Here is a 15913-nt window from a genome sequence, read left to right on the forward strand (position 1 = left end):
GCTACAAACATTAGCGTCTTTATGTCCTACTCTCTCTTTCTTTCAAGAAAAACAAATTTGCTTGTTTTCCAATTGACCTGTAACAGAAGGGCGCCCTGGGCAAAGAGCCATGTCAACCATAACAAAAACCATCTCTGTTTTTACATTATTGCTCATGACAAAAGAAACAAAGAAATTAAAACTGTAACATACGTAGCGTACGTCGCTTAGTTTCTATGACATTCAAAAGCTTTCAGTTGTTTCCCAAAGTTCTCCACCTCTTTGTAACTACATAAGGCAGCTGGAGTCACTTGCTGCTTTCGTACTTGTTTTCTGACAGTGTTTACAGCTTTTTTTCTCTGTTTCTCAGCACCAGTCTGTTTTGAAACAGGAAAACAAAGTTTACACTAAAAATAAAGCGAGGCACAGCCATCAGGTACATATTATGTGGATGTGGCACTACTGAGAAGTCGTAATGAACTCTTCCCCCAGGAGTTCCTCCACCAAACAGGTGCAAAATCAAACAGACCTGTCTCTGCAACAAGAACAAAAACCTTCTCTGCTTTTCCATTTCTAAATTCAAGATTAGCTTGCAACAAATATGTTATGAATTACTGACATGGCAGCACCAAAATAAATGATTACACTGGGACTTTATACACGTGACTGCAAACAAATTAACAATTGTACAACCGTATGTCTTTCACCCCAAGTTGAACCAAGAAGAAGTGCAGCGGTTTCTACACGATAAGTTCACAACAAGGTATTTTTATTTTTCCATGATACAGTGCTTACGGCGGTAACACCGGCTGACCAAACGTGCTGGTCGGTTGCTAGATGAGGGGCAGCGTCCACCGATTGTGACATCATAATTGAAAGGTTTTTGAAACGGCTCGTTTTCCAGACACCAAAAATATTACCGTAATTTCCAGACTATTCACCGCTACTTTGATATGGGATAGAAACATTATTTTCATAAAGTGATGTTTTAATTAAGTAATTTTCTGAATTAGAAATCAACATAATATTTTCATGCAAAAAGAAAATCTTTGAATTTCATTTTAGTCAATTCTCCAACAACCAGTAAAATGTTCATTTCATCATTTTCAGAGTAAATAGACCTTATAGTTCAAGGAAATAGATTAACAAGTAAATCCAAGTAAAAAAGTCCTGCTGAGTTGAAGTGAAACAAGGTGTGTGTAGTACAAAGCATGTTTGAGATAAAAAGATAATTCCAGGGAAAAGGAGGAAAAGCAACATATCAGATGAGAACAGAGGAAAAAACATTTTAATAAGAAGCTTTGCAAACAGATTTTAGTGACTTAATCCACTGGGGTATCCTTCAGTACATTTCTTCATTAGATTGTAAAAGTTCAAGTGAAATTGTCCACTCAATAAGCAGAGATCTCTGCTGTTTGCGCAAGAAAGAGAGGACAAATATCCACCTGCTGCCTGGGGACTTTACAATCCCACTCATTCAAATACAGAACATGTAAAACGACAACAACAAAAAAACTAAACAAGAAACACAATATTTTTGCAGACTTTATGCAAATTTGACATTTCCCCCGCTGGTTCCAGGAAGCCAGGTTTTCTGTTGACCACAGATACCTGCGGTCTGTGTTAGTGCTGAGGTAGCAGCAGCCCCTGTTGCATTCAGGCTTCATTATTTGTTATCATCACATTAATACCAGTCAAATACAAAAATTACACTGATGCAAGTCTTAAAGTTGAGTTGCATGTGCACCAAATCTGAGCATAAATGCGTATCTTTTGGCTGCAGCTTGGGAAAGTAATTGTATTACTTGAGTTGTATTTTCTTTCACAGGGTTATATTGGGGGGAGGGGGAGGCATAAAGATGCAGTCCTGACCTTTAGTACAAAATAGCAATTTCATCAGGTTGTAATTGGTTTTCTAAATAACACGTTTCCTCTAAAACATTACAGCAATATTTGTAACAAAAATGATATATTGAATGATATTTGCAACATTTGACATAAATGGGAGCATGACCTGAACACAATTAATTCATTGCTCATCTCTTCCGATATTTTTTTCTCCTAACTTTTATCATCACAGTGCAACACATTCAGTAACTCCAGGCTTTCTTAATCAGCAGAACTCATCTGAAACATAATTAAAGTCAGAATAGGGATATCTCTGTTGTGGTAATAGCTTTACCTAAACCTGAGTGCTATTTGTTGACCCGCATCCATGAAAACTGCCTCCAGCAAATCGCTTATTTCAAAAGATGATCAAAGGCAAGAAAACACAGCAAACCTTGTGAGCAAAAGGGTGATGTTGATTAGTCTGACTGCAGGCTTTAAAGGAGCAAGTGTCTATTATTATTGCAGTGAAAGTCTGTGCATATATCCTGATTTGATCTCTGTTTTTATCAACAACATTGGATAACAGTGAAGAAGCAGCGAGAAGAATAATCTGAATTATTATTAAGATAAAATAAAAATGTTTCCACCGTGGATTTCATAGTGAAATTGGATATTCTGATTATGAAGTGCTGATTGGTGATTAGTCAAAATACAGCATGTTGCATGACTTCTGATGGAGTGGACGTTATTTGCTCAGCTCTAAGATCCAGTTTGTCTTTTAGCTCAATAGTCTCTAAATCTGTTTTTTATTTATTATTTTTATTTTAATCAGACACTGGAAATGGCATTGTGTTCTCTTAGAAAAACAAAATGGTCTTTCAACAACTTTATTATTATTATTTTTTTTTTTAAAAAGTAAGTTGAGAAAATGTTTTACCACTCCACACAAGCTAACATGAAGGAATCATCTTCCTTTTGAATATTAGGATACTTTTACACTTTTATAGGGTTTATATTTGCACGTAAATGCTTAAAGAGACAAATATGGAGCAGGTTTAGTGGAGATCCTCAACTCATATCTTGGAAACACAAGATATCAGAGTTAAATGCATCAAGTGTGCCTTTCACTCAAAGTGTGTTTTAATTGATTAGAAACGTACAAATTTATATCATCATAATCTGAACTTTCTAAAATTGCAGCCATGATGATCTTAGTGTATGTAAATTGTTGAATTTAAAGATGAATTAAACATTACCTTAAAACTATTAAACATCACAATGAATCCAGCTCAGAAACATTTAGTGTGAACAGGACATTAAAATAAACATTTGCCTTCATAAAACACAAGAGTCAGATCAATGTAACGCACTTCCAACTCAGGATACAGAAACATGCCACTAAGCATTCTGGGTAATAGTTCCCACGCCTGTCTTTTTCTTTTTTCAGTGTTTTTAAATGCTAACCTAAAAACCCTGTTCAACTCCTGGAGGTTTGATCAAATTAATAAAGAGTTAACTTACTGCTGTAAGTTTATCTTTCACAAACTTAACATCTAAAACTCACTACATGTATTTGACTTAACGAGTAGAAGATAGTAGACACTTTTAAATGTGGTACAAATGTTTGACAAGCAGAGGAATATTCTAATGTTCTCTTGGTGTAGCATATCGATGCAACAGTAAGTCTTTCATCCATGTTCATTGGATGACATGTCTCAGCTTCTTCAAATATGAATTCAAATGTCTTTTATTGACATAAACCAAATACCTCATCATTCATCTTCATCAAAATCATTAAGAACATTTTCCTCCACATTCTTTGTTCTGATAGGAGTGCAAGATTATTTTAAATTACATCTGTTGCAATTCTGTCTCCAATAACTCCTGGATCCCATTTAGTCCATCTGAACACTTTCCAGTCTAATTAGACAAACACAGAGTTCAAATGGGTCTGATGCAAGGAATAACATTTTAATGGTGACTAATACCAACTTTGCTTTCTTTTTGAGCAATGACTGCACTTGTACAGCCACTGTTATGACAGCAACACATCCACTATCGTTGCTTTGAATGAGTGGAACATCAATGCAGCTTGGTCAGACACTGCAGCTCTTTAGTTCCTCAATCCCAGTTCATCTGAAAGAAACCAATGTTAGCGAGACAGCTGATTGGTAGAAAACAGGGCTTCACCGAAGAATACGTCCTTTCTGCAACTTCCACGTTGCCTTTTACCTATTTAAAAATAAATATTCATAAAGCCTTTTCATGTACGGTTCTGGAAAAAATGAAGATTGATACTGCATTTGAGTAGAATCAATGAACCTCATTGGAAACCTCCTGGTTATTGCACTAAATATTGATTTCTGAACTCTTCCTGAGTTAAAACATTAGTATCGCTGTTTCTAAATGAGTATGAACTTGTTTTATTGCATTACTTGAGGTCTGAAAGGACCTCAAATATTTTGACCATTTCTCATTTTGTGCAAATAAATACAAATGTTTGCTTTGAATTTCAGAGACATGTTGTCAGTAGTTCATAGAATAAAAGAGCAATGTTCATTTTACTCAAACATTTACCTATAAGGAGTAAAATCAGAGAAACTGATCATTTTAAGTGCTCTTTTAATTTTTTCCAGATCTGTATTTGTTCTTTAAATATCATTCCTCCTTATAGGTGTAAAATACATGTACTCTGGTACTCCAAGTGTAAAAGCAGGAAAATCCAATTAGGACAAAGATTAACATAAAAAATTAGGAAACCTTCTGTCAGCAGATTGCAGAGTTTAAAAAATATCCAACAGCAGCAAGCACTTGACATGAATCTTCATTGGGTTAAAGCCTTTATTCATGCACTATTAACTGCTACAATTGGTAGCAGGGTACTCAGAAAACACTTTAATGTAAAAACATTATTTGCATACACACACACACACACACACACACACACGCGCGCATGAAATCTGATAGCTACAATTTTGCTGATAATGTTTGTGCTCCCAAGGAGATAAATACATTGGATTTTAAAGACCTCTTTATGGGTTTAATGAACGCTTCACCCTCCAGGGAAAGCTAAAGAGACTTTATAGGTCTTGAAAAATTACAGTTTGTTTATTAGTGTGATCATTCAGTCGGCATAAAATATGCCTCTTTAACACTAGAAGAAAATTGTTCTATTTTTTTACACAAACATGAAAAGGTTAGAAAATATCTCCACTTTTTTCTGTTGATTTTGTTACAGTTTAAAAAGTAAGTGTTTATACATATATATATATCACCACTGTTAGTTACCCTTATTTCCCCTGACAGAATCAACAAATAGAATGAGGAAATTATTGTCGTTCTATCATTGTCTGTGTGAAGACTTTAATATTGTGTTTTCCCCACAGCTTCCTGCCAACACAAGTCTATCAGCTCACCCAGGTGTGTGCCTTCTCAGCTAATTAGTCCGCTCTTCTGGAAAATGTAGGCTCACTCCATGCCAGGAGCTCGGCAGTTAGCGTCTTCTAGATGTTAAAACCACAATTAAGCTGTAATTTATGTTGGCTGCCACTGATCACTTGACGGGTGCCTTTCACTGTGACTCAAACTTCACAGTTTATATATATATATATATATATATTATATATATTATTATATATATATATATATATATATATATATATATATATATATATATATATATATATATATATATATATATATATAATTTTTTTTTTTTTTTTCTCTCTTCTATAAGCAGTTTTTTATATAGATATAAATATTGAGAATGTACAACCAATTAAAATGTACTTTTAGTGTACAATAAGCATAGCTTTTTACTCAACCACAGTTGAGGATTTTTGAACACTAAATATCTGTTTAAAGTCAGTGTTTGTTTGTTTTTGAGTCGTTGATAGATCGACTTCCTGGATTGAAACAATCACGTGTGACGAAAAATGCAGAAACAAGAAACCTTGAAGGGAGAAAATCCTTTATGTTTGCAGCTCTGCAGGTTTTCATGTCCGCCGTCGTTGGTTTGTTAGGATTCAGCTCCAACTCGAGCAGTGTGTGCGCCCCACTGTAACCAGCATGTTGTTAAACGGTTGACATATTCTGGGAGGTCGCCGATGGTAACATGTGGCAATGTTGCCTAGCAACAGGTGTGGCTTGAGCCAGAGTCATTAAACAGTGGTCCGTTATATGAACAAATTACAACAATAATCCCACCAAGTAGAATTTAAATAACATTTAAACACTGTAAAACATTTGAGCCACTTTTAGTTGTGTCTACTGTCTTCTACTCTTTAAGTCAAATAAATTTAGAGAGTTATAGATTTTGTGAAAGATAAACATAGAGTCGTGAGTTGTGTTAAGATGTAGATCTAGCTGTTAGTTATTCATTCATTCATTCATTCATTCATGTTGAGTTGTGTTCTGCTTTGGTTTTTTCTGTTTTTTTGTTTCAGAATTTTATTCCATTAAATTTTTCGATTGAATTTTCTTAATGGTTCCTCACTCAGACGCTCTCATTCTGTTAATTAGTTATTAGTTAATCACCTCATCAGTTCACATTTCTCTCATTTTTTCAGTTTTTCTTACTGTTGTCTGTTCTTTCTGCCACAGTCCCAGTCTCTTATTATAGCTTTTTAGTTTTTGGCACTTTTCATTTTGATTTACCTCATTTGGACATTTTGGGACAGCTTTCGGTAACAACTTTTATGATATTTTTTACCTGTTGCACTCATTCTGACCCTTTTTGTTTCAAATCCAGTTTGGGTTTGCGCACCAACCAAACACTGGCAGCTTCAGAAATCTCAAATTGGGATTTAAAGGATCAATGTTCAACAATTATTATTTAAGTCTGGGGATATTTGAATGGTCAGTCCCAGTCCAAATTCACTTAAAAACTCTTAGAAATAGTTGTTTAGGCTAGCATTAATGCTAATTTGCTGTTAGCCAATCACTGCACTCTTATTGTGTTTACAAACTGTATCTTGTCAGACATTTTCTTTCTTTTTCTACCAACTAGCAAAACCTTCCCACAAAGGTGATTCAGAAGTGGTGGAAGTTTTTTTGTTTCTGAGTAGTTGCATCAAACCCAATAATGAGTCTAGATTGAAAGCCTGAAAATCTTTTTTGTTGTTGGTTTGGGTCCATGGAAAACCCCAAAATAATGTATTTTATTTTGTGTTTATATCTCATAATCCACCCATTTCAGAGCAATGATGTCATAGTCCCACCCTTAATGAAGCCCTGAAACACCAGTGCTTTGACTTCATGTGTGTACTTTTATTTGCTGTTGTGTGTCTGTGGCAGAATTAAAACACAACATACAAACTCTGTATAGTCACTGTAGTGTTCTGGGTCATTTTTAGTGTTTTCATGTGGATATTTCTAAAACTAGCACAATGTTTCCAAGATTAAATCAAAAAGGTTGTTTTGACAGACTGTTGTCATGTAACCATGGTTTAAGTGTGTATTGGTGGCCATGTTTACGTTCACCACAACAAGCTGTCTAAGACTGGAGTTCATGAGACGGGTGGCAAAACAATTGACATTTTCTTATCTGGAATTGAGTTTAAAACATATAAAAAAAATTTACAATATAAGATTTCTTGATACTCTGAGCCTGTTGGATAACTTTGAGTTAGTGCCTCAAACTGAAAAGCAGTTGATGAAAAGCAACCATTGACTGCGGAGACATCCAACAGATGGAGCTATTGTGTATTAAAACAATCTCCCTTTTCTCAGAGAGGACATAAATTGTCCAGTTTTACAAGCTTTTACTGCATCACAATATCACATCTGAACAAACATTTCAAAAACTGTGTTGAATAAAACAAAGGCAGTCCCTCTCAAACATGAGGTCCTAAAGTACAAAGAGCTCCTGCTAATGTTTTTGTAAAAATGTGGCATTATTCATAATGTCAAAAATAACTTGAAGGTCAGTGGCATTTAATTGTGTTGTTTTGTTTTTAGGGCATCACACACAAAGCGAGCCGCCTGTTCGGAGTGAAATTGGCTCTGACAAACTAATACGATGCCATCTACTCCTTTAGTGGTTTTCATGCACCAGATGTGTCTGCATGCTTTTTATTCACATTTGGTATTTAGCCGTGGCGTGGACTGTGAGCTTTCATTCCCTCTGTGAGACTGTAAATAACCCCAGCATCCTCGGGGGATGACAACATAAAACAGTGCTGTTAGAGGACCACAGTGTCTGCCAGAGGCTGAGCCCAAACACGGGCGCTTCACTTCTGCAAAACTAAAACTAATATCCTGCATATCTGCTTCTCTCACACCATAAAAGACGAGCTTAACTGGAAACAAGCATACAAAGCAAGTAAAGGAGTGAGGGGTGCAGGAACCTCGGGGAAATTAATGTGAAATTAATTTGCCGAGGTTCCTGCACATTTTAAATGTTTTTATTTTCTGAACCTATATGGGTGTTTTCACATCTGATAGTCCGATAGACTCCGTTTGATTGAGAACCACAACTGCAGCATTTGATATATGTTTTTTTCTGGTTTGGTTCGCTTTCACACCGAATTGTGCAAAACAAACCAGTTCATCCCCTCGCCTGTGGGGGCGCTACACCACGAACCACTGATTACAACGACATGAAAACCTCTGAAGAAGACGCGAGCACAAGTCCTTCGTCACAAAATGAAACGGATTAGCATCAAATTTTAGCGGTTGTAGAATTTGTCTTTTGTACTTAGTAAAAACAAAAAACAAAATAAAGAAAGAAACCATTAGCTTTTTCTCCTGCTAGCTTAGATTCTCGCGTTGTTTTAGATGTTTTTAAGCAGAATGACCTGTGCTGTGGTTAGCTTCCTGCTTTCGGATCGGTCTGGATAATGGAGAAATGGGAGGCAGGGAACTGGGAAGTGGGTGAGAGGTGCAGAGCAATGAATGTAAATAAGTGTTAAAATGAAGTGAAGAGCTTACTGGTTAATGAGAGCTGAATCCCGCCAGGGAGGACTGGAATCCGGTTGGTTTGTGATGGTTGGAGCTGAAAACATGGAGGTGATACTGGAGACTGGAACCGGTGGAACGCTGAGAGCATTGGACGGCAGACAGGTTGGCTTGTTGGAGGAAGAGGAGCCAGTCCTCAACATGATCCAGAACCGTCATCTTGAACGAGGAAGTCCAGGAAAAACGAGGAGAAGCAACTAGGAGACACAGGTTTCTATGAAAGTTCATTCTTATTGAAACAGTAGCTGCGTTTCCATTACAAATGTGTGCAAAACTTTGTTGATATTCTGCTAATGTTGATAAAACTAAATTTTTCAATTGCAGCATTTCCTTGAAGTAGGAATCGCAATTTAAAAAATCACATGTGAATAAGTTTGTCCAAACGATAAGTCGTTAAAAAATCATTGTCTTGTTACTTCCTGTCGTCTTTATTGTTTTTTTTTTCCCACCAGTAGTAACTTATGGTGAGAAAACAGCGTTTCCATTGTAGTTTTGCAAAATAAACTAATTTTGATTCAGCTGAAAAATCACCTTATTCCAGTACAAAAACTTTTCATTCACAAACGTGTTTTTTCCTTTTGTTTTTATTTAATTGTTGCGTTTCCATTAAGCAAATTTATTTTTATAATTTCTAATGGTGCAATTAAATGGTCAATGGAGATGCAGTTACTGACCGGCGGCCATCTCATTTCCTTCGCCCTCCAACAGAGAACCTGCAGCTCTATAGGAAAACTACAGCATAAACACAATAACCTGGAATCCTGACACAATACCTCAACCAAATCCCCTCATTGTTTTCAAAATGCACAGGAAACTTCTGCTGTTTCACAATTGATCACTTTACTTTAATAAATTCTTCCTTCAAAATATTCTCAGATTGTCCTTTTCAGTAGAAAACACTTGGGAAATGTAATAATCAGTCATTTCCTTTCATCCCGTTATATGTTTTTGCACCTGCGATTGTTCCGGTTTCAACTAAAGTCACATTTCAGTCGCCCTCCCTGACTTGACTTGGCACGTGTGTTTGGAGCGGCTGAATTCACTTTTAAATATGCCTTTCCTCTGGAGGTCTCAGCCCCTTGTGATGTGACCCGCATGACTAATTCCTTTTAAAGAGGAATAACATGCATTAGGGCTCTCCCTTTCCTTCCTTCTATTTGCATAATTTTGTTTGGCAACTGGGCAAGGAGCCATTAACGGCACCGAGACACACACTGTAAAGGTTGGGGGCTGGATTCGGATCGATACTTTTATTTCAACTTCTTCAGTTGCATCGGGCTCCGAGTCGGTGATGCATTCCTTGATTCGGATGCTTGAGATAAAGCAACATCTTTACACTGCCTTGTTTTAATCTCCTACAGACATTTCACTCAATCAACAGTCTTTTACTTAGTTTTTTTCTGGTGCTCAATCTCATTTGTGCTCGTTATGGCTTCAATTAGACGTTCTCTTGGGGTGACGTTAAAACATGTGGTCCAGCTGTGTGGGAGAAAACCCGACTGCATTCGGGTCAAGAAGTGAAAGCTCAACCAAAACAAGTGGATTACACAGCAGGGAGAGGTGGGGGGGGGGAGACACAGGAGGATGACCGGGAGAAGTTGTGTCTAGCGCCAGTCAAGAGGAAATAATCACAATGTTACCTTCTCATGAAATATTAATCTCCCTCTTCCGATTTTAGCCCGGTCTTCAAAATAAAAAGCTGCCTTTCCTCTTTACCTTTAAGGCAGCGTGCAAGGGTATTTTTGTTTTTATTACTTGTTTTTGACAGCTGTATTACTGCTGATAAGTAGGGCTGTGTAAGCTGATCAAGTAGTGAGACAAGCATTCAGAGCAGCAGCAGCAGCAGCACAGCAGCAGCGCTGTAGTCACAAGGAGCCGTGGCAGCCGAAGCAGCAGCAGCACTATCAGTCACAGCGCAGGCAGCAGCAGCGACAGCAGCAGCAACAAACTCTCTCCTGTCTTTCTCCCCCCCTCTTCTTTCTGGAGTTGTATCCCGCACCGAGGACAAAAGCCGGGGAAGTAGGAGGGAAGTGATCCAGGGCTGAAAGCTGCCATCAAGAAGAAACAAAAACGCAGACCTGGCTGCCCACATGCCTATCGAATTTGTTTGCAAAATCAAATTTGCAGAGGAGGATGAGAAGCAGAAAAGCAAGCAAGATGGGGATAAGGAGAGCCTGATCGAGGAGAGCTGTACGCCGCCGGCCAAAGACTTGGCAGGGTTTGCTAACTCCTGCTCCCTCCATGGGATCAACCACATCTTCGTCTCTGGCCGCCTGGGGATCCGGCAGACTCTCTGGGCTCTTGCCTTCTTGACTTCTCTGGCGCTCTTTCTGTACCAAGCAGCCAAGTGTGCCATCTCCTACCTGGAGCACCCTCATGTGACGGCGCTGAACGAAGAGGCGACCCCGGAGATGGTCTTCCCTGCCGTGACCATCTGCAACATCAACCGGTTTCGCTTCTCAGCCCTCACCGACGCAGACATCTACCACCTGGCAAACTTGACGGGTCTGCCCCCCAAGAACAGGGACGGGCACAAACCCACTGATTTGATGTATCCTGCACCTGACATGCAGGACATCTTCAACAGGACGGGGCATCAGCTGGAGGAGATGCTGATGAGCTGCAATTTCAGTGGACAGAACTGCTCAGTTGAGGACTTCTCTGTGGTGAGTGCCAAACTTTTGGAAAGTTTTGCTGAATTAAATCTTTGCTTAAAACTTTTGCAGTTTTCTCAAGTAAGAAATAATAAGAAAAGGACAGAGAGGAGGAAGAGTGAGTCTCTTTTCCTTTATGTCCAAGCTTACAAGGAGGGGAGTGCGATTCCCATGATGCAGATCTGCATGCAGAATTCATTGCATTTTGCCTGATCGTTGAGCTGCGTCTCTCGCTGAGTTCCAAGAAGCAACAGTGTTTCTCGTCAGACCAGATCCTCTCCACGTCAGCGAACCAAGTCTGCTTCCTGCACATGGAAGACACAGAGCTGTCACAGGCATTTGTGCACTTTTTTTTTATCTTCCTGCAAAGCAAACTGCACTTTAACGCCACCGCTACGCCAGGCAGCTGAGAGCGCATGGCAACGAAATTGTTATCGAAATTAGCCGACTCTCTCTGTCTCTCTTTTCACGCTCTCTCTCTCTCTCTGCCTGATATCGTAGAGTGAGAGCGGCTGCCTCTCTATCCCGCTCTCCCAGCTCTTGTACCTTTCAGGAGGAGAAGGAGTAATGCTTCTTCAATGTTGTATTTCAATCCTGCTGCTGTTAGGATTAAATATTTAAAGACTGACATACATGATTTTTGCATTAGCTAGATTGACTAAAAGGAATGAAACAATTTCCATGAGAGGCAAAGTGTTTATATGCCAGTGTGTGTGTGTGTGTGTGGGGATGGAAAGAGGGGATCTCAGGTGAAGGAAGGGCAGTTTGAGCCTGTTGTCTGTGGGATGTTTATTTAAGGCATTGTCCTTACAGGAGATGGATTTCCCCTCCATCTTCCCTGCAGGAATATTCAATTGATTTAGAGATGATAAACTGCCGGTGTCATGGCTTAATAGGGTATGTTGAACACTGATGTGGTCACAAAGATTCGGTCTTATCCCTGAGATGATGCATAATAATGTGCTAGGTTGCACCAGCCAAAAATAAATCTCTGTTTCGTTCTTATCCCTGCGACTCTGGGATATTTATTTCTTTGTTTTTGAGGCGGCCTCTCATACTCGGGTGCAGAATTACCTGTGACATTAAAATGGATGCCCCTTGAAGAAATTTTCACAATTGCTCAATCAGGCAAAGGAAAATGTCAAGCTCCTCGGGGGAGCTGAAAAGTTTGATCAGATTCTATCTGAAGTAAGAAAAGACAGCAGTAAAAGTTATATATATATATGTAGCGCGCTTCCCCACTCCTGGTGGACTCACACAAAAGACATCCAGTAATCATTCGTCCTAAGTCAGCCTCCCTCGGACTTCACCACAGATTGCAGTCCTGTAGAAAGTTTCCCCCCAGACAATGTTTTGTCTCCCGTCAGCTGTGTGATATGCATTTTTTGCCGCTGGCAGTTCGATCCTTTTCAGGCGGCTTCACAGCTCGCTCTCTCTGCATCCTGGTGGGGAAACACAACTTGTGGAAACAAGATGTCTGAGAGCATCTTGTTAAAAACAAAATTAAACAACTGTCTTGACAAATCTGCGACAAGACACGCTTACAACAAACTACGATTAAAAAAAAAAACCACCCAGAGATTGATGGGCTCTGATTGGTAAGTGAGTTTGCCTCTTATTTTCCCGTCATGTTCTTAGCTTATTTTTGGCAAAAAATTCTTGCATTTTCTTCATTTTGTGTTGCTTCCAAGATTACAAATTTACCATCCTTTTTCTGCTTGTGCACTAGTTCAGATTTGAAATCAGCAGTTCATACTGGGAAACTAGAAGTTGGTAAAACTCTGATCGGTGCACATTCATCTTTTATATTAAAAACCAATTAATACCAGTGAGCCCCCTATTGATCACTTGTACAAACGCATAGTCTCGTACAGTTCGGTCGTTATTGCTGTTCTCCTGCGAACCCTCCTCCAGGATCCACTCCTGTTAATGTGTTTTTGTTCGATCGATCATACAGGGAGCGACAGATGTTTTATTTTAGTAAAAAGCTCTGTGAATCTGTGGCTCTCCAGAGAGAGAAGTTATGAAATAAATACAGCTTCTGTGTTTTCTGACATTCTAGGCTTTGTAAACAGATCCTGACCTCTGGCTTTACATTGTGGGCTGCATTTGCCTTTCTTGAATCAAGAACGGATGAATTCATATGTATATTACTCTGTATGGTCGTTGGTCAGAAATATTCCTGCACATATTTCCAGTTTTTTAATCTCAAATTTCCACAGTAGTAGTGTTTTTCAGTCCAGCTTAAAGGACACATCAGTTTACTTTCAGTTTGTAGTGAATATTTTTTGCAGAGGTCAGTCTTTTTAAAAGAAACCTGTAAAAACTACAGACAGTAAGGAGCTGGATGCATAGATATGTGCATGTATGTAAAATTATGGAAATGCTTCAGTGATGTGTTTATGCAGATCTTCTTTAGCTCACTTTTAAATGGAAATATAACTATTTATTTATTTAGATGTTGTTTTTACAATGGCCAGGCTTTAAATCAGGGGTGTCAAACTCATTTTCATTTTAGGCCACATCAAAAATCATTAATGTTGTCAAAGATCCAGTTGTGTGGTAAGAAGCATGAAACTGATGAAATGTTAATAAATACATGTTTCTGCATCTGTACTTTTCCCTTCAGGATTTCCAGATTGTGTTGAGGATTTTTTTTTTCACAGATTTTCTGTTGCTACTTTATAAACATTTGCGAGGAATTTTGCAATATTTTCACTTAAATATAACGTGACTTTCGTTACTCACCGTATCGCTCATGGAATATAACTTGACATAAAATAAGGGGGCGAAAGCAGTAGAAGAACGCAGTACCGCCACCTGCAGGTGGGAGTTGGCATCACTTCAACTCAATGGTTTTAACCATTTTCAGCAAAAGAAAATTGCACATTTATGCATTATAAAAATGATGAATGGATGTAACTTTTCAAAAATGAAATAGGAGGCAACATCTTAAAATACAGATGGGTTTTTTTTCATAATGTGTATTTAAAATACCTATCCAATCTTGGAAAATAAACTTTTCCGCACTTTCGTTTGGTTTCAGATCTCCATTGTTAATTTTAATCGAATAAAGTTGATTTACAAGAGTTTGAGATTTAAATTTGCAAAGTTCTCCGTTTTATGGATGGGTATATCTTTTCAATTTGGGCTAAATCAAAAATCACAGATTTTGTGGCACTAATTTAGAAATATTTGCGCTCATGTATGATGTTAAATGTGACTTTTTATCAATTGCCGTATCAATTACGGACTATCGAGTAAGGCTGAGGCCGCAGCCAGTTAAACCAAATGTTTTTGGCCAATTTTGAGAAAAATGTGCAGTAAAAATCTGAAAAAATGTGGTGCTTTGCTGATTTTGTGAGAGTTTTGCAGATTTGCAAAAAACTAGAGGGACTTAATGATGTAATTTGGAGTCTACATGGCCACATTAAAAGCTACGGCGGGCCAGATTTGGCCCCCGGGCCTCGAGTTTGACACATGCAATAAAAGTCTAACATCTTTTTCCATACTTATCCAAAACTTCCATCCAAATCATTAGTTTTCCAGACTGTGTGGCAACCCTGTTTATTGTATTTGGTTAGTAAATGTTGTTTTAAATGTGTCTTAAAACATCCAATTTTAATATTGGCTTACTCCAGAAGGCCCTTTCTTGATTCACAGTACAAAATCATAAATCAAAGCAAAGCGAAGCCCTCTGACCGTTCTAATTTATGGCAGGAAAATAAACTGTCATTTTACAGAGAAATTTGTTTTGCTCCTTTCGCCATCACAGACTGCCATGATTATTTGACGTAGGTGAAAAGACCATTCCTTATAATTAAAGATAACATTATTGACTTGGATTAATCTCAGAAGATAAAGCTGATTCAACAAGCCATGAATAAACAGATTAATATTTTTCTCCCAGTCTGACTCCCTGAATAATTGTTAATCTAGTGTTTAGAGCTGTTGCAGAAATGAGCAGCAAGCCCGTTTTTTTTTTATTTTTTTAAGCAAAGCGATGAATTGGTTTGCTCTGACTCTCAGCTGTGTTTGCTGCTGCATTATCAGATTTTGCTCTCAGCAAGGACAGATCCCCACTGCATATATTCATGGAGATAGCTAAAACACCTATGGGGTGGCATTTGAGGTGATCTATAAAAACCTGTGTTAACGGGGACGGCACTGAAGTGCTCTTCGACTTCAATTTGTCATTTCACTGACTGAAGCCTCTGTTGTGTATTTTATAGATAATTGAACGTTTAATGGTAAAACGCGCAGACGATGTTTATCCCGTTTACCCTTTTTTTCTGTCCCTCACAGCAGAAAAAGACCTTAAACTACATAAATGTAATTTTATAATATAGAGAATTGGCACAAAAGAAGGAATCTGAAGTGCGCTGCCCTTGTGTGGGTCGTCAGAACAGAAAACTATGATTACAGAGTGAGTAAAGGCCAAATGCTTTACACTTATAGAAAGGGTTTTTCTTTTTTTACATCACAGAGTCATA

The 15913-nt window shown here is 38.2% G+C and overlaps 1 protein-coding gene across 1 annotated transcript in view; it reads left to right on the forward strand.

Moving 5' to 3' along the window:
- The first annotated feature begins 10358 nt into the window (after positions 1–10358).
- asic4a (acid-sensing (proton-gated) ion channel family member 4a) overlaps positions 10359–15913 on the forward strand; it is a 130800-nt gene continuing 125245 nt past the window's right edge. Inside the window, exon 1 of the mRNA XM_015051831.1 lies at positions 10359–11432. Within this exon, the coding sequence (XP_014907317.1) occupies positions 10857–11432 (576 nt within the window). The 5' untranslated portion in view covers positions 10359–10856. The remainder of the gene's footprint in view (positions 11433–15913) is intronic.

Source organism: Poecilia latipinna, unplaced genomic scaffold, assembly GCF_001443285.1.
Source record: "Poecilia latipinna isolate Pla-1442-1.1 unplaced genomic scaffold, P_latipinna-1.0 Scaffold1068, whole genome shotgun sequence".
In the NCBI taxonomy this organism is placed as follows: Eukaryota; Metazoa; Chordata; class Actinopteri; order Cyprinodontiformes; family Poeciliidae; genus Poecilia; species Poecilia latipinna.